The sequence below is a fragment of the Natrix helvetica genome (genome assembly GCF_964273705.1).
Source record: "Natrix helvetica genome assembly, chromosome: 4".
Classification (NCBI taxonomy): Eukaryota; Metazoa; Chordata; class Lepidosauria; order Squamata; family Natricidae; genus Natrix; species Natrix helvetica.
In genome coordinates this window covers 105,633,093-105,652,617 of record NC_138550.1, presented here as the reverse complement: position 1 = coordinate 105,652,617, position 19,525 = coordinate 105,633,093, and the positions used below count along the sequence as shown (strand labels likewise).

Below are 19,525 nucleotides of genomic sequence, written 5' to 3'. Positions count from 1 at the left end.
AACTTCAGAATAAAGGTTAGAATAGTTCTTCAAAGATGTCATATTCTGTTAAAAAGAAAAATATAGAAATCAAGACCCTGTTTACTGTAGCTTTCTGTGACAAAAACTGTCATAAGAGACTCCCTTGCCCACCCACTTGTCCCATTAATTCATAGCATATAGTTGTGGCAGGGACTGCAGGACTTGGCTATTAATACTTTCCCCCCCGCCATCTTAACATTGTAAAAAAAGCCAACCATCTTGACACAGTTTCTCAAATGCATTTAGGATCTTAAGATGGCTTTGTAGTTAAGATATGGACAACATGCTTTAAAATGGCATTTTAATCTAAAAATTTAAATGCTTAATTACAAGTTAACATGTAAGTGCTTTGCTGATCAAACATGTCACATTTTATATAAAAGAATATTCATGAAAAACTTTATGAAACAGTTGCTTCTGTAACTTAGCAAGCTACATATTGCTGTTTTTCCTTAATATATAGCACTTCAAAGAACAAAGTTACTTTTATTATGCTCTAGTCAGCCAGTCAGTGGATTTCTTCTTGCTGTGTTGAACAGAATCAAGATCATTACCAACAATACATATTTTGCTCCTTATTGCACTTCTAAGTACTATTTCAAAAATATGCCTGTGGAACAGAGATTAACAGCAGAAAACACAGTATACTTTATTTTTCCCACTTCTCTACATAATAGACACTGTTAATCTTCAAAAAAAATTAGCCAGAAAACCATGAAACACAGTTTGGTACCTGGCTGTAAAATCTTTCTTAACCTAGTCTTATACTAGGAGAGAGGGAAATACAGAGGTGAATTATATAGGTTGGTTTTTCTGAACTATTCTGGCTGAAAATAATGGCTGGAAGTCCTCTCTCCTGTGTATCCAGTCCCTCCCATTCCGTCTCTCTAATCTCAATTAAGAGGATAGTGTTAGATTTACTTACAGTTTATATAATATACTGTACATACTACCTTTTCTTGATAAAATTAGCTGCCACTTAAGGCTTTATATTAGATTGTGCTTTAAGATACTAGTATATTATTTCTACAGAAAATCCAGCTGAAGTAAATGCGCTTGAAGACAAACTGGGACACACAAGGAAGGCACTGTAGTTTTCCAGAAAAAAGTGCAGCAACAACCTAAAGGCCAGCATGGATCTTACTGATAATACTCCTCTACATGTTACCGCTTCCAGTTAAATCACATACATTGTCCTTGATCAAGACAAGGAAAGTAGTCTTCAGTCTTGAAGAGATCAAGCGGCTCATACAGGGCTTGATTTTGCCTCGATGAAGATGATTTCTGTAATGAAATTCTACATATCAAAATACTGTACACCTGACTTTTTTAGAACCTACAATTTAATAGTTTTGAACAAAATGCCCCTCTTAAGTTTGTGTGCCTTCCATGAAATATACCAAGCAGATTTTAAAAAGATTAGAACTATATATACATTTCAATGTGCATAAGGGATTTCTGGAACAAATGATCAGAAATGTATCCACTATTTTTTCATCTGATTGTGGAGTTTTCCAATATGCAGAGCACAAATGAAAAACCTCTGAATCATGAAATGTGCTATGCCGTTTGCAAGGCTTGCATAGATGCCTCAGGCATATTTTACAGCTTTTTTCATCCACTTGTATGCTAACTTGCTTCACTTGAAAAAGCGAGTCCAGTCATTTGTTTCAGATTATCTCACTCCCCCATCCCAAACACAGATCCAGGAGATGCATGACAAATGGGGACAAAAGGTACAGAAGCCAAGTCTGTCTTCTCAGGTCCATGTTGGCTGTTGTCTTCCTAGTAAATGATAGCAGTAACTGCTGTGAAACAGTAGCAAAATATGACATTCCCCCGCCCCTCCATTATTGGTTACAAGTCTCATTATTCCTGATTTAATTGGAGCTATCCTTATCTTTTGGTAAATAATCAGGTCAGTCTGCCATGCAAAGATGCTCAATATGTACAGATGATTTCAATGTTGCAGTTGTCCAATAAAAATATTTTAAGTGCAAAGGTAAACATACTGAACAAACAAGCCTAGGTAAAACCACTAATACATCAAGAAGGGGAACCTTTCTATCTTTATTCCTATTATTTGGTTAACTCCCAAATCAGTGAATGGATTTTTGTCCTTCAAAGTATTTAATTCAAGAAAATATCTTTACACAGCTTTTGTAAACACATGTAAGCCGCAGAAAGGGAGAGTAGTTGAGCAAGATAGCTCATCTCACTGCATCCTCTTTCACATGGTGAGGTTACTGACCAAGCCAAAGATCTTTCTTTATAGAGGACCTGAGATGTATACTTTTTTATGTTTGAGGTCTAACTTATAGCAAGTTAGAAAGACCATGTAGACAAAAGCAGCCTATCAAGAACTATCTGTTATAATTGTGGCCGCTCCCAAATGACACTTTCAGGGCAGTACCACACAGCTTTAGATAACTACAGGAAGGCCATGTGGTAGACTGGCCATTTCTCCTTTACAAAGGTGATCATCGGAAAAGGTAAGTGAAATGATGTGTGATGGGAAGAGGAGGCGCAAGGATGTGGGACCTATGGGGAAGGAAGCAGGCCCAAGCCCTGTGGGAATTCAGCCAGGAAGAAGATAGGTCCAAAGGGACTCACTTGGGTGAAATGGAAAGGAAGAAAACTAGGTGGGGGCTGCAGCATCCCTACAATCAATTGTAAGGGTAGGCAACTTGCCAAGTGCCCAACTTGCTCATCTGACCACAGGGGCACTGAAGCGGCTGTAACTTTGAGTAAACATTGTTAGTTCCTTTGTTCAGTGCCATGGTAATTTAGAACAGTCACTGAAGGAACATTCTAAGTTGAGGACTACCTGAATCAGCCTTATATACAGAATAAACAACATGGTGGATGAAATGAGCATGCTTATCCAAGCCCCTCCTCTGGAGGATCTCTTCTGCAGATAATTTGTTGTACTCCAAATTCCTTTGTATTTATTTAAAGAAACACCCTGAAAAAATAATGATTAAAATAATCATTTGTCTCCCATTTTTACATTCTTTGAAAATCTAAAATAACTATCTCACTGGATGTTAATTTGGAAATTATTTGGGGTAAATGTATCATAAATTTATGAATTCCTAATAATCGATCATCCACCTTGAGCTTATGGGAGTTATGCATCTAGATTTGGATCAGATTTGTCCCTGCTATAGAGATTAAAGAAGTCTAAGGTTTCTATAATCTACTCCATAAACTAATTTCAATTTGTATGTTGCGTCTTTTCGGCCTTAATAAAGAAAACTTACATTTAAAAAAGATGGCACGTTGATTGTGTACAATAATTTCTTTAACGTATTTGGAAAATTTCCAAGGTCTGATTCTGCCTTTATGATCTGTTCCTCCATTCCAGCTACATTATTACCAATCATTTTTACAAAGGCCTGGTTTAAAAAAAAAGAGAAAAAATAGCATAACAACAACGTTAACAAAGAGTGGTTTAATTTCCTAGTTTTGAATTAGAATACTGGACTAAACCTGAAAAGAATTAAACTTTTTAAACCGTATTAGGTTAACTGCAGTTATTTCCTTAACAACCATGGCAAGAAAAGTGGTAAAATTTTCTATGATAGGAACTTACACATTACTGGGCAATAATAATATTAGACTTATATGTTATCTGAGTCTCAATGATTAAGTGAAATGTCATCTTTAAAATAAATTTACATTTATCTTATATTTATCAAAGATACATGTGTTCATTAAAACATTGGGAAAGCAGTGTGAATAGAAACATACAGTAGTTGTCCTTCAATTTCTTGCTGGAAATATTTTTTTATCTAGATTATGATTAAGGATCTGCAAAGAATAAAAGAATACACTGAATTATCTCTTGCTATGCTGACATTATAAGGCTTAACCTCCAAAAGAAAAAGAAAATTGAAAATAATTTCTATTAGTCTTGTAAAGAGAACTAAAATATTGACATTTGAAACACAATACCTCTAGTTTGTCAATCTTTCTATAGAGCTTCTTCATTTCCATTGCCTTTGCATGAATATGTGGCACACTTTCATTAATTACTTGAGAAGAATCATTTCTAATCTAAGAGAAAAAAAAATACATACTTTACTGTTAACCAGTTAGGGAGAATAAGCTTTGACAAAATCTAACCAATGCATTTAAAATGATACATAAACCAAGTTATCTTCCAAAAGAATATATGCAACCCATACAAGTTGATTTATTTATTTATTTATTTATTACTTGAACTTATTAGTCGCCCCCTCTCCCCACAGGGACTCGGGGCGACGTACAAAGGTATTATATAGCGTATAGAGGAGGTAAGAATAAATAAATAAGTTACAATACTTAAAAAGTTAAAACCCCAGTGAAATTAACCCTTAAAAACTAAAATTACAATTAAAAATGCCCTGGGCTGGGGAGGTTGTAGAGTTATGCCAGGTCAGCTAGTCGAAACAGGTAGGTTTTCAGCTTCATACGGAAGGAGCGAAGGTCGGTTGTAGTTCTGATGTCTGGGGGGAGGTCATTCCAAAGGGTGGGGCCCACTACAGAGAAGGCCCTACTTCTGGGCGCTGCCCTCTGGCACTCTCTGGAGGACGGCACCCGGAGTAGTCCCTCTCTGTGTGAGTGGACGGGTCGCAGGGATGTATGGGGCAGGACGCGATCCCGCAGGTAACTAGGCCCTGTGCCATGGAGCGCTTTGAAGGTGGTAACCAGTACCTTGAAGCGCACCCGGTAGACCACAGGAAGCCAGTGCAGCTCGCGCAGGATAGGTGTTATATGGGAGAACCTCGATCTCCCCATAATTACCCGCGCGGCTGCATTCTGGACCAACTGCAGTCTCCGGGTGCACCTCAAGGGGAGCCCCATGTAGAGAGCATTACAGTAGTCCAGGCGAGACGTCACCAGCGCGTGAGTGACTGTACGCAAGGCCTCCCGGTCCAAAAGGGGCCGCAACTGGCGCACCAGGCGAACCTGGTGGAACGCCCCTCTCGCCACGGCTGTCACATGATCTTCCATAGACAGCCGGGCATCAAGGAGGACGCCCAAATTGCGTGCCCCTTCCACCGGGGCTAATTGATCATCTCCGATGGTCAGCGATGGCATATGCTGGTTGAACCGGGAAGCCGGAAGCCACAGCCACTCTGTCTTGGAGGGGTTGAGCCTGAGCCTGTTGTCATCCATCCAGACCCGTACGGCTTCCAGACATCGGGACATCACTTCAACAGCCTCGTTGGGGTGGTTTGGGGTGGAAATGTACAGCTGAGTGTCATCAGCATACAGATGGTATCCCATCCCAAAACCACGGATGATCTCACCCAGCGGCTTCATATATATGTTGAACAGGAGAGGCGAGAGGATCGAGCCCTGTGGGACCCCACAGATAAGGGGCCTCGCGGTCGACCTCTCCTCTCCTGCCAACACACATTGCGTCCGGCCAGAGAGGTAGGAGCGGAACCATCGTAATACGGTGCCCCCGACCCCCAACCCCTCCAGACGGCGCAATAGGATACCATGGTCGATGGTATCGAAGGCCGCCGAGAGGTCTAATAGGACAAGGATGGAGGAACAACCCCCATCCTTTGCCCTCCAGAGATCATCCACCAACGCGACCAAGGCTGTCTCCGTGCTGTGACCGGGCCGGAAGCCGGACTGGCGCGGGTCTAGATAATCAGCTTCTTCTAGGTGACGCGGAAACTGCTGAGCCACCACACTCTCAACAACCTTCGCTAAGAAAGGAAGGTTGGAGACAGGACGGTAATTTGCTAGCTCCGTTGAGTCCAGAGAAGGCTTCTTGAGCAGGGGCCTCACCACCGCCTCTTTCAAGGCGGCTGGTAAAAGGCCCTCACCCAGCGAAGCGTTCACCAGCTCCAGTAGCCAGCCTCGTGAGCCCTCCCAGGAGGCCAGTACCAACCAGGAGGGACACGGGTCCAATAAACATGTAGTGGCTCGCAGTCGCCCGCGCAACCTGTCTAAATCTTCGGTGACAACAGGGTCAAACTCCTCCCAGCATGGTCTCTCAAGACTAGCTTCAGACGTCCCCACTGGAGCACTGAGGTGGGTCCATCCCCTTCGGATCCGATCGATTTTATCCTGCAGGAACTCTCCAAATTCCTCTGCCCGGCCCAGTAATGGGGGGTCCCGCTGCCCCTGTGACAAAAGGGAGCGGGTCACCCGAAACAGGGCGGCAGGGCGGTTCTCCGCGGACGCTATAAGGGTGGCACAATACTGACGTTTGGCCACTCTTATTGCCACAAGGTAAGTCCTTACGTAGGCTCTTACTTGTGCTCGGTCGGATTCGGAGCGGGAGGACCTCCACTTGCTCTCTAGGCGTCTCCTAAGGCGTTTCATTGCCCTTAGCTCCCCGTTAAACCAGGGGGCCCGGGTAGATCGTGGCCGTCGAAGAGGCCGCAAAGGCGCCACCCGGTCTAAGGCACCGGCGGCCGCATTATTCCAAGCGGCTACCAGGTCCTCTGCCCGGGGGTGGGGCAGGTCTGCAGGAGGTGGCCCAAGCTCTGCCTGGAACCTATCTGGCTCCATCAGACGCCTGGGGCGGAACCATCTGGGATAGTCTGGTTCCGCCTCCCCGCGGTGGGGAGCAGCGCCAGGGAAGTCCAGTTGGAGAAGTGAGTGATCTGACCATGACAGGGGCGTGATGACTAAATTCCCTCTTCCCAGATCACTCGTCCACTGGTCGGAGACAAACACAAGATCAAGTATATGGCCTCTCTCGTGTGTGGGGTCCTGAACTACTTGAGTCAGATCCATGGCTGTCATGGAGGCCATGAATTCCCGGGCTGCCCCGGATGCCTCTCCCGTCGATGGCAGGTTAAAGTCCCCCATCACTAATAGCTTGGGGGTTTCAACCGCCATCTCCGTGATCCGCTCGAGGAGCCCGGGCAGGGCCGCTGATGTATGGCGGGGAGCCAGGTATACTATCAACAGGCCCAGCTGACTCCCTGGGCCCCATTTCACACCCAGAGACTCACAACCAGAAATCTGCGACACAGTGAATTCCCTCGGTGCCAAATCTTCCCGGATGATTATCGCTACCCCACCACCCCTATCTTGGGCCCGTGGCTGGTGGAATACACGGTAACCTGGAGGGCACATTTCCCTGAGGGGCAACCCCCCCTCTGGGCCCAGCCAGGTTTCCGTTATTCCTGCAGAGGTCCGGCTCCCCCTCTGTGATCAAGTCACTGATGAGGGGGGCCTTATTAATCACGGACCTCGCATTACATAACATCAGCCTAAGGCCCAGGTTCTGCCGATCCTGTCCACCTAGCCTGCGGGGGTTGGTACAAGCGACCGGGCGTATCCAGCGGCCCCGGTCTCCCAACCGATTATATGTTCTTCTAGTGTCCAATAACAGTTATTGGTCCTCCATCACCGAAGGTTTTTAAGAAGAGATTAGACAGCCATTTGTCCAAAATGCTACAGGGTCTCCTGCTTGAGGAGGGGGTTGGGCTAGAGGACTCCAAGTTTCTTTTCCAATTCTGTTATTGTTATTAACCTAAGGCTGCATTCTGATCTGTTAATGCTTCTAGATTTGCTAAATGTAGATTTCAACACTTTACTATACACTGCAAATATAGAAAACAGGTTACAACACCGCATACAAATCAGAATTGAACACCAGTATCCTATTTGTTATGACAAATGTTTAATGGTGGCACAGTGGTTAGAAGGCAGTACTGCAGGGCTAAGTGACTACTCACTGCCAGGAGTTTGATTCTCACATTCTCTCAGCTCAAGGTTGATTCAGGCTTCCATCCTTCCCAGGTGGGTAAAATGAGGACCCAGATTATTGTGGGGCAATATGCTGATTCTGTAAACTATCTACAGAAGGCTGTAAAGCACTATGAAGCAGTATATAAGTCTATTGTTATTATCTTTTTAGTGTCAATCAGGATGCCTAAAAGCATTTCTCCAGTCCTTTCATTTCAATCACAGGTTGCTTTCAAACACCGACAGCAGGGACAGTCTAATTCACACCGACTTTTAATGCAACTCACGCATTTTTAGGTAGCATACCTACCATGTCCAGCATTCCCACAAACTCATCTACCCTGATCAATAAATCTTCAAGACTCTTGTCCAAAGTCCCGATCTGCAAAAACAAAACAAAAACAAGACAAAATAAAGCCTTCGAAGCCCAAGCAAAACGGCAAGCGCAGGCAGGGGGAGCCCAGACCTCCGAAAAAACTCAACCGGGGCAGCGGGGGGAACAAGTAGCAACAACCCTCGAAGGCCACCGGTTACGTGAAGCCACTTCCCGCCGGCCTTTACTTTTGGCTCGCTTGGGATTTAAAGCGATTTGCTACGAAGTCGAACCGCTGCTGGGGGAAACCGTTACGGCTGCTACAGACCGCAGCATCGGAATGCCTGCCAGAATGACCCGGGGGATTCCCCTCACGGCCACCCTCTGGAGGACGAGGCTGTGCGGGGAGAGAGGGACGGAGACGGCGCGGGACGACGCGCCAGGCTTAAAGCGGGCGAACCGGCCGGCGTTCAAAGCGGGCGCCTCCCGTCCATTCACTCGCCTGCCCGGCTGAGGCGGCGTTCTCGAGCGGCGAAGGGAGCAGGTAGGAGGCGTAGTCGGCAGCCGCCGCGGCCAGTAGAAACTCTCCGCGCGAGGCATCGCCCGTCGCCGCGTGCTCGTCGCCGATGCCGGAGACGCTGCTGTGACTCTGCGAGACGTGGCCGCTGTCACCGCTCGAGGACGAGCGAGACGAGGAGGAAGAGGAGGAGTGAGGCAGCGGCGGTGGCTCCTCAGGGACGGTGACAGAAGGGGCTCCGGCCGCCTGCGCCATCTCCCGCCCGTCTTCCGGGACCTCGCCCAGCCGTCTGTCACCTGATTCGGGCGGTTTAAATCAGAGGCCTTCCAAATGACAGCTTAATTGTCGCCCCCCCTCCTCTCCTCGCCTTCCCTCCCCTACGGAAGCTCAGCGAGGACAGTTTCAGCGACTGGAGTTGCTCGCGTTTTTCATTCACATTCTACTTTAGAGAGTGGGGCCAAAGCGAGTGTTTTGAGGTGAAGCACCTGCTTAGGTCACGTGGGAGAGATCCCGCCTCAAGGGAGTCGTGGGAGGGTTTTTTTTTTGCTTGCATATCCCGGCCTCCTTTACTCCCCCATTCGGTTTATACAGGACCTTTTTTTTTTAACAATCTCAGCGATTTGAAGATGTGGTGGACTTCAACTCCCAGAATTCTCTGCTGGCTGCAACGGTAACGTTTGCCGTTTGAGCAAACACTGTTGGTGGAGGAAAATAAGGGATGTTTTGCGCCTTCCCTTCCTGTCTTGACTTCCTAGCAGTGTTGTACATGTACGAATCTGTTGAGAGATGACAAGTTACTTTAAACTTAGGCTGATGTTGAGATGGCTTGCTTAGAATTTGGATTCCCAAACTCTAGGCCACGTGGGAAAGTTTTTAAAAGTCTCAGGAGAAGTCAGTACACTGTGCAGTTACCAGTTTTTAAAATCTTTCATTTTTCACTAATTACCTGGGGAGATGGTAGAATGCTTAATAGGTACAAGACTAGGTGGGATAGCTAACAGTTTCAGCAAAATTAAAACTAGTAGCAATTATCAGAAATGGCTTGACAGTGTAGGAAGTTAGCACCAGTAATGGGTTTACATTTTTTTTTTACTGCCGGTTCGCTCATGTGCATTTGCGGGTGTGTGATGCTTCTGCACATGTGCAGAAATGGGTGGGCAGAGCCTTCCACCACCGCTACTACCGGTTCGCCCGATCCGGGCCAAACCAGGAGCAGCCCACCTCTGGTTAGCACCCACCCCTCTCCTAGAAGAATGAAATATTGTAAGAAATATTAAAAAGGCAAAATATTATAGCCCTCACTCAAGATCCAAACCAGGACAAAGCCATAAAGCCATAATAGGAATTGCCCAAACCCCCTTCATTACATCACCCAGAAAGATTCAACCAAGCCTGGAACTCAAGACAACCTACAAAGTTACCCCTGCATGGCCCCATGGGAGTCTGACAACCAATCAGAATACATTTCTTACACAGGAACAGGAAGCTCCAAAGCGGGGCCCAAGAGAAGGTATAAATCTCTCTCACTCATGTGCTCAACTGCCCAGGACCTCAAACCATGTGATCCTGTTCACCATTAAAACCATCCTTCCAAGCAATCTCCATGTTTCCAGTGTTTTTCTCCCCACTTGGAACTGAACCCAGATGGACATTTCTTCCAACAATTGCACAATGAAATCAATCAAAACTTATGGAAAGCTGATGAATTTGAAGGCACTAAATGAATTGTTCAAATATAATACACTGAAATACTGTACCATAGAGATGCCAAATACTTTAGAAGATGTTCCCTACTTAACCAAGACCTCTACTATTAAAATATGGTGTTAGATCAATACTCTGGTCATTACCAAGTCAGAAGGCTAAAGAAATGAGGGAAGACCCACTGAAATATGGCAAAGCAACAGAATAAGAATTAGTAACAATTCTAAGTAAGATATGCCAGCAAATTTGGAGAAACATAGTAGCCAACTGATTGGAAGAAGTCAATCTATGTTCTAATATCAAAAAAGAGAGCCATAACAGAGTGTGTAAACTATCATCCAATATCCTTAATTTCACATGCTAGCAAAAAAAATGCTTAGGAACATCCAACACAGATTAGAACCCTATATGGAAAAAGACTTGCCAATGTTCAAGCTGGCTTTAGAAAAGGCTAAGGAACATGAAACATTAATGTTGATTTGTGTTGGATAATTGAGGAAACTAAAGAATACCAAAAATAAGTTAGTATGTGTTCCATTAATTATAGAAAGGCTTTCATTTGTGTTGATCGTGTCAGTTGTAGACTGTAAAAATTTTTTTAGAAAGATACTGATTTCATGAGAAACACAAGGTGCTGTGTCTTTGTGAAAACAAACAAGCAAAGGCTCTAATGCTGGGAAAGAGAGAAGGAAGAGAAAATAATGGCCAAAAGAAGAGATGGATTCAGGTACAGTTACAATGTATCTACCAATGGAAGATCTGAAAGGCCATGTAGGAGACATATTGTCAGGAAGAAAATCTATATGGTTACTAAGAGTTGACACCAACCTGACGGCACATAAATAAGTAGAATAAACAAATTATCTGTTGTAAAACTGTTGAAAGTTCCATGTTAACTCGTCGGCTTTTAAAGTGTGATTTAAACTTTATTGTCTAGTGAAATGATTGCTTTGGATTATCCGGACTATATTTTGAAGACATGTGACTGTTGCTTTCAAAGTAATGTTTGTGCATATATAGATGGCACACAGGACTGAAAATCCTTTGAAAGTGGTGTTTTGACATGCACAAGAAAGCTGTGAAGCATCTGTTTTCAATCATTTAAGGAGCTGCTTTTCCCAGGCATGCATGACTGCTTTACTTTTGCTAGTAAAATGGCTGTGTATACACTGATGGATATGAAAACAATTGGCAGCAAATTCCAAAACAGCCATGTGAACTTGGAAGAAGTGCAGCTTCTTTAATCCCTCTGGGTGAAAATGTAATAAAGTATATACCTGTGGTTTTTGTAGCTCATTGCTAAAGTAGCTGTGAAAATATGCTTGATCCTCTGTTAACAGTTCATGGTGTTTACAATTTAATTAGAATAAAAACAAATGTGAATAGAGACTTTGCAAAACTTTCATTTGTGTTCAGAAATACATGAATTTTTGAATGGGCAGGAAGCATATAAATCTTGCATCTGAGGTCGAATGACTGCTTATACATCATACAAAAATAAGATTAAAAATAAAAGGGGAAATGAAATATAAAATATATATGGACACAAATGGTTAGATCCCCTTTTGCTACTTTTTACAGAGAAATACAAAAGAAATAGGAACTAAATTCTACAATATTACAGAAGACGAGTCATGTTAACATGATTGACAGAAATATTAGGAAAATGGTGAAAGACATAAGAGTTTGGTTAATCTTTTAAAGCAAAATATAGGGCAATGATTCCAATTATTAGAGATGAAAGATTAAATATGTAAAACTTCAAAATGCATTGTCAATTTTTAACATTCTATTCAAGGTGTACAGTATAGCAACCCAGATAATATATTGGTTGAGGATATAGAGGCTTTTCTAATACAAATCTACCACACTTAGGCGATACACAAAAACAACTTTGCCCTACTATCTGAGATTAAACAAATAATTTTAAAAATGGCAGGTGGTACAACACCAGTAGTTGGGCTATCTATAGCATGGTATAAAACATGTATAGTGTCCGGTTTCCGAAAGATGCCCTAATTGATTCATGAGCCTCAAGCCAAGTTTCAAAAGAAAACCAGTCATGAGTTAATATATAGATCTTTTGGGGTCAAAACTTTGACAAATGTATGATGAGATAGCTGATAAGGGAACATATCAGTGGCATTTAATTAGATTTGTATTGCAATTACACCAAAATCAGGAAAGCTCATACTCAATATGCTAATCATTACCCAATCTTATTAATGTTGATACAAAGATCTTAACAGCAGTGCTAGCAAATAGATCATAGCAATTGATACCATTCATTATTGAGAATGATCAAGTAGGGTTTATAAAAGCAGACTATTAGGCTAGCTGTAGATTTAATAGACTTAAATAAAAATTAAGACAAATTTGCAATCTCATCATTCTGCAATCTCATCATTTCAGAATCTGAAAAAGCTTTTGCTGTATTAAAAAGCATTGGATTTTGAAATTCATAAAATGAATCAAGATATTATATGAGGTGCCTACATCTGAAGTAAAGACTAATGTATGTTTTCTGTTTCTTATTGTTTAGAGTAGGGGTGTCCAAACTTTTTGCAAGGAGGGCCAGATTTGGTGAGGTGAAAATGGGTGGGGCCGACCATTCAGCCTGACATTCTTTGAACCATGAACATTAAATGCAAATGAATTATTTTATGAAAGACTAAACAAATAACTCCAGCAGGGAGAAGAGGCTGCGGGCCATTCAAAATTTGAAAATGGACCACAATTGGCTCCTGGGCCGGACTTTGGACATGTCTGGTTTAGAGGAACTATACTAGGATGTCCATTTTCATCTTTTTTGATATTTATATGGAGCACTTGATTTGGCTTGTTATATTAAACAAAATAGGCAGATTTATGCAGTAGTGCATAATTCACTTGAATATAAATTGGTTTCACTTCCAGATGACATTTTTATTCTGAAATGTCACACTACTTTATTCCAGAGCTGATGCAAATGAAAGTTGCCTTTAGTAAACAGCAGGAAATTCCAACTGATCCAAATTGGATTTGATACTACCTGGCAAAACTTTGGTTACCTAGTCATTTAAAGAATCTCAAGTCTGTATTTGCACCAAACCCTTCAAATATTTAGGCATGTGTACACAAAATTATAACTCAGTAATGTGTAATATAAATAAAATTTATAAAGAGGTTTCTTCATATAAGTGAAGTCATTAGGTGGAAGTCATTAAACCTTGCCCTTTGGGGAAAACATTATTCCCAAATTAATTTATATTGTGTGGGGAATTCCTCCTTAAATACATGGAAAATACATTCACAAAATAAACTTTTTCCTTAGAAAGTTTTAGAAGGTTCTTCGATTCAAAGTATATCAGAGATGAATTTCCAATTAAGGTAGGAGGATTTGGTTATCTAGATCTGTAGCTATATCATCAAACTTACTTAATGTCAAATATTAGATACTGGAAGCCAATAATTGGTATTAATTTTCCAATCTGGACAATTTTGGAATATGTACAGTATTTATAACATGTTTGATTATTGCACATAACTGCAATATTTTCAGCTACAACTTCTATTAACAACATTGTTAATAATGTATGAATGTTTGCATTTTGTTCCTTTTTGTTATTATTTTAAAAGCAAAAATTAATAATAATTAGAATAAAAACAAGGTAAGAGCTGGCCCATAGTATTGCTGAAAATTGGACACAATTGGAGAGCATCATCAGGCTTAAACAATCTCACTGATTGGATTTGCAAAATCTGACAATTCTATTCCTCTCTTATAGACCAGCCATCTGGTTTGAATTAACAGGGTATGTGAAACAGGAGATGGAATTCCCTGTTCATTCTCCAGTTCCTCTGTGAATGCTTTGATTTTCTCAGGTTGCCAACTTTTGAACAGATTTACAATGTGCCTGAGGATCCAGGAAAAAGAGGAGAAAGGATACATGTTGGCCAATTGGATACAAACAAATGTTTTCATTTTTCTTTTGTTTACTACATATTGACATCTTTTTGTGGGGGGAAAAGCACCTATATTGTAACAGTTTTAAAAAGCAAAGATCCCAAGAAAAAAATAAATACTCAATTTATATTTACCGGTAATTTCTGACAATTATTTGTCAAAACAATGTATCCTTCATGGCTATCTACAATGGCTCGTACGATCTGCTGTTACCAGGTGGAGGGATGATTTTATTACATTAATTTATTTGATTCTTTATTAGTTTTATTGTTTTAAATGAGGTTTTATATTCTGTAAGCCACTTTGAGTCGCCATGTGCGAATAGGTGGCAATATAAATTCATTCATTCATTCATTCATTCATTCAATCAATCAATCTGAAATGACCATGAATGTTCTACACAGTAATTTATAGGAAGTAATCTTAGTTGCACAACTAGTCAGGCATTGCTGCTAGAACTAATTCACTGAAGCCTCCATTCTAGTTCAGGTGAGTCATTAAGAATTTCAAAATTCAGCTCACCATTTCTGGAATTTCTTAACTGCAGCTATGAAACTGGAATTCTGAAATGCAACAGACGGTCATTGTATTCAGTTCAGCAATGAGAACTAGTGAATTTTATTCAAAGTATGATTAATAAATTATTTTCCATTAAAACTTCAGGTCCGAAAGTTACCTGTAAGGTAAACAAAAGCTAGACTCTAAATTAAATCAACCAAGCTCATTCTTTTGGAAACACTTTAATACACAATCATATACAGTAAATAACAAAAACAGTTAAAAGTAGAAAAATACACCGTAAAACAATTATATTTTGTTTCTAGGCATCTCAGGAATATATTCATATTTTCTCTATAAACCATTTTAACAATTTGTGGCATTTCAGAATAGAAAAGCAGAGCTGAGAGCAAGTCTCTTTTAGGCTTGTCTGTTATTGTCTTACAGTGCTGCTGGTATTTTAGATTTCTGAGGATAGGTAACTCGACAAGGTTTAGAAAAACAATAATATAGGTTCCCCCAAATTAATATTTTAATTATTAAAGACTCAGTGAATTCATTTTAATTCTAAATATTAGAGAAATTTAGTGGAGTTGTTTCTGTTACCTTAAAACATAGACGTAACAGGATTTTAAGTTCTAGTTATTCAATACTGTCAGCAAATCAGAAGGTGAAATCAAGGGTCACAAAACCGGGAGCATTGGTCTAATAAAGATTTTAATAATAAAAATATAATGCACATCCCATGTTATTGTGGTGCATTAATAAACTAGCATTCATGCTGCAATTTTTTTAAATAAACAGAAAACTCAAGTTTTCGCAGAGAGACCTATCAATGACCAGCAGGGGGTGCTGATTTAAAAGGAAATTATTCCAGCAACAGAAATTCTTCACCCATAAGATTTTATACATACAGTACAGACATATACAAACATAAAGTCATTTGGTCAACATTTCATTCCCAAAGGAGGGAAGGGGAAGGAGTAAATACAGCATGCCTTCAGCTATAGTCAAGATAGAAAGCCATTCTTTAAAGGCAGCATTTCCAAATGTAGGTGCAATAGTCAATTTTCTGTGTAAAAAAAGCTAGGAAACAATTACCTAGTGGCAGAAAATAAGTTTTGGGAAGATAACGTAATTGTTATCCTCTGAGATTAATTGATGAAGCAGAAACCATATTTACAATTTCCATGGGTTACACCAGACAATACTTTTATGTCTAATCACAAAAATTGTCCTTCCAGGAAAGTAACATATCTCGCACATCAGAATATTTATGACAAGTGACGATTCTCGCTCTTCTGCATGTAGATTGAATTGTTCCAGTAGGCACTTCCAGAAAGAAATAAAACTCAAAGCATCCATTAAAGTGTTATCACAGTTCCATCCTCTTCAATGCCTCCTTTGGGAATAACTAAACTATGACGAGGATCAGTTTTTAAGGAACTAAGGATTTTGTGAATATTGCCATTGCTTTCTCGTCCAAAGCTGTTGTTGAATACTAGGTCTCTCTGTAGTCTGTGGCTAAGACTGTTGCCATTGATTCGGGAAAGGCTACCGGAAGGAAGACTGTGAGATTTTGGAATGGGCTGTGGCTCCAGGCAGCCTTCAATTACGATGTCAGCATCCTCATCGCTCTCCATTTCGTCCGGGTGGAAGTTCTGCAGAACATGAGAAGAAGGCAAACTGTGATGGCTAGCAGTGCTGTCTGTAGACTGACCAGAGCTCCCAGACATCCGACTGCTTCTGATAATATTGTTCCTTTGGTTTGCTGGCTTGACTGTGATGATAAGATTATGGCTATTGGCAATCATCATATCCGTCACCTGATCAAGGGTTTTTCCTGCCACTTCTATCCCATTCACTTCCAAGACTTCATCGTTGACCGCAAGCAAGCCTGTACTCTCAGCTAACCCCCCAGGAACCATCCGTGAGATGAAAATGCCAGGAACTTTTTCCAACCCATGGGGAGTCACTCTTACACTGGTGCCATCACGAATATAAAATCCAAGTGGTTTCTCACACCCGTGGCGATACAGTCGTACCCTTCTATGAGTTTCAGGCAGAATATCCACATCAATGATAGAAGACACTGGTCTGAAGTCTTGAGGCATGCTGATATTAACATGAGGACGCCGGCGAAGGTTGTCATTACGGAGAGTCACCAGAGCCTTCTTTTTCCTTGTTAAGGTGTTTGAACCAAAATTTCCATAATCCGCTTCGTCTGCAAAGAGAGAGAGAGAAAAATTAATACCTCAGACTAAATCCTCTGTAGGCCATCTTCTGCAAGAAAAAGAGCCTTATCTCCAGCTTTCATAATGTGCCAACATTTAAATATGGTTGAAACATTGCTGTGAGAGAGACTGTCAATTAAAGACTGTGCTACTAATAAACATGTATTTTGAAATATTGGAAGAAAATGTCTAGACTCTAGATTGAACAAAGAAAAAAGCGGCAGGCTGTTGTTAGGATGAACATGAAGCAAGAGACCAAAACTATTTGTTTGATGACAAACATAATGTTCGCCTGCTAGAAGAAAACCCCCAAAATGAAATGTAATTTGTGGCCACTATGAAGAGAAAGCTAGAAATAACAGCAACACATGTATGTCTGGCAGTTTACCACTCCTTCAAAGTCATAAATGAAGCAACTGGCTAAGACAACAAGATTAGCTTTTAAAAGACTGTAGGCAAGTAAACGATTAGCAGGACTAGACTGATTGGCTGCCAGTCATCATTGATTAATCAATAATATATGAATTTGCAAATTGCACCAGAGCACTGTTGCTTTTAAGGTGCTTCTATTTCATCTCTAAGAGCACAAAGTCGTATTTCAAACCCATATGTAATCTGTAATGGCTTTGTTAGTTATAGATTATTCTAATAAACACTGCGTAACTTAAAATATGTAAGCATTTTTGTAAAGGCCTGTGTTAAAAACTCTTGTAGTCTAAGATATAAAATATGCATGTGTAGGCAGACAAAAAGATATTTTAAAGGGGTCCCGGCAACCTGATGCTTGTAAATATGGGAAAGATGTGTAATTGCATCTGTCGAATGTAGGAAGCATCCCTTATTCTATTGTCTTTAAGTAAACCTTCATTCAAGACAAAAATAACCCACTTATTTTCCACACCAGATCATCCTGCAGTTGCAGACAAGTAAGTCACCAAGAACTTTCAAAAAAGGCCTCAAACAGATCAACACTTCAAACTGAAGATGGACAAAGCAATGGTCGGGCCTGACATTTCAACTTAATACCACAATCTCAACAAAACAATGTTAATTCCCTCCCCCACAAACTCCATGATGCAAAACTGAACCTCAAATGGAAGGGAGGGGGGAGGCTTCCTTTTGCAAACATTTTCTCCGAAGACAACCAGAGACAATTTAGGCCTCCTGGAAGAAAATATTTCAATTTCCTCATGTTTAGAAGCAAGACTATTGGAGACTCACATAGAACAAAGAACCAGTGTCAGGAGACACAGGTGGGTTATTTTTGTAGGCACTTTATTAACGTCAGGCAGAAAATCAATATATACGATTAGTTGAGAGACCCAAACATATAACTCATGATCTAGCATGCCACAAACAGGCTGTCATGGCCAGAAACACTAACTACAGTTAATGGGGCTTTACATAAATTGTTTAAAAAGACCAACAAGAGCCAGAAAGGATTTGTGCAAATGTCAGGGAAGCCATCTTTAACCAAACTAAAGGTGCAAAACTTATAGGCAACCCTAGAAGGATGTTCATATAGGTAAACGTCCTACTACTGAGGATGTTTTCCTAAGCATGTCCAAAAAGTCCCAGAGAGTTGTAATTCTTTAGCATGACAGGCTGGGAAAATGTATTAATTGCATGATGTATAATCATATTAACTGTACAGTATTTAATATTAATGTTTTCGTTAAAATGTGGGTGCTGGCCATTTTTTAAAAATGCAGCTCTGAATATTTCACTCGAAGGTTAAATTTGGCTCTCAAGTTCAAGTTTTGCACATTAAATAAGGAAAGAGGGGCTCATCATCAGTTACAAACAATCTCTTAAACACACACACATACATGGGGGGGAGGGGGATATGAAGGAAATTAGCCAATAACTGGTCTAGGCCAGGGCTCTCCAAATTTGGCAATTTTAAAACTTCTGGACTTCAACTCCTAGAATTCCTTAGTCAGCCATTCTGGTTTTCCAGCCTAGGCTATAAGGCAGCAACCTGCATATTCAATTGTAAGGTGCAAGAGGCTGAATATACATAAGCGGAAAATAGTCCAACACAACCTTCTCTCCTGACAAGAACAAAGCTGAGAAAGATGGTCCCCTCCCAGCCTCCCAGGAATCTGACATCAGAATGTATGCAGATCCCTGGCAAGTATGGCAGAGGTTTCCTGTTGCTGCGCCTTCGCTTCCTTGAGGCCAAAACCAAGATGAATACCAGGACAAGTTAAAGCAACTTGTTCTGAAGGTGGGGCTGATGAATTGCTACTTGCTAAACTGCTGAGAGTTTGAGATCCAGTTAAGCAACTGTGAGGTTAGGACACATCCATTTGGCTCCTGCATTGCTGATAATGTCCAGTGAAGGATGCTTCTTTTTTTGGAACAGAAACACTTACTTATTTTATCATCTGAGCCTCCTGAATTAGATTTTGCTGGTATCTGAGACATTTTTTAAATAGGAAGAGAACAAAACACTTTCAAATTAAAACAATCTTAAAAGTATTTGTATTATTAAAGATACAGACTAGATTAGTGGTCACCAATTGGTGGTCCGTGGACCATTGGTAACAGAAAAAGTATTTGCATTTTTTATATTGCACTAA

The 19,525-nt window shown here is 41.0% G+C and overlaps 2 protein-coding genes across 4 annotated transcripts in view; both read right to left on the bottom strand.

Annotated features, from left to right (window-relative positions):
- Positions 1-308: 308 nt before the first annotated feature.
- On the bottom strand, positions 309-9,044 carry BLOC1S4 (biogenesis of lysosomal organelles complex 1 subunit 4). 2 transcript variants are annotated; one of them, XM_081952116.1, is made up of 6 exons: positions 8,544-9,044; positions 8,039-8,110; positions 3,979-4,080; positions 3,285-3,419; positions 2,849-2,986; positions 309-1,305 (listed from the first exon to the last, which is right to left on the bottom strand). In XM_081952116.1, exons 1-6 carry the CDS (start codon positions 8,811-8,813, stop codon positions 1,204-1,206), a joined length of 819 nt encoding a protein of 272 aa, XP_081808242.1. In that variant the 5' UTR covers positions 8,814-9,044; the 3' UTR covers positions 309-1,203. The 2 variants fall into 2 exon arrangements, with proteins under 2 accessions (XP_081808242.1, XP_081808243.1); XM_081952117.1 differs by lacking the exon at positions 2,849-2,986 and having other exon boundaries at positions 8,544-9,001.
- A 5,888-nt stretch (positions 9,045-14,932) lies between these two features.
- Positions 14,933-19,525, bottom strand: part of PARD6G (par-6 family cell polarity regulator gamma) — an 88,717-nt gene continuing 84,124 nt past the window's right edge. For both annotated transcript variants that reach the window (XM_081952112.1, XM_081952113.1), the window contains exon 3: positions 14,933-16,930. In XM_081952112.1, the coding sequence (XP_081808238.1) occupies positions 16,071-16,930 (860 nt within the window). In that variant the 3' untranslated portion in view covers positions 14,933-16,070. The remainder of the gene's footprint in view (positions 16,931-19,525) is intronic.

What these genes read in the sequence shown, in the direction of transcription:
- BLOC1S4 (XM_081952116.1), bottom strand. Translation starts at nt 8,813, where the DNA reads ATGGCGCAGGCGGCCGGAGCCCCTTCTGTCACCGTCCCTGAGGAGCCA. An exon ending in ACGCCGCCTCAGCCGGGCAG is followed by an intron (nt 8,111 to 8,543) that starts GCGAGTGAATGG and finishes TTGTTTTTGCAG; the next exon opens with ATCGGGACTTTGGACAAGAG. An exon ending in ACGTGCCATCTTTTTTAAAT is followed by an intron (nt 2,987 to 3,284) that starts GTAAGTTTTCTT and finishes TTATTTTTTCAG; the next exon opens with GGTGTTTCTTTAAATAAATA.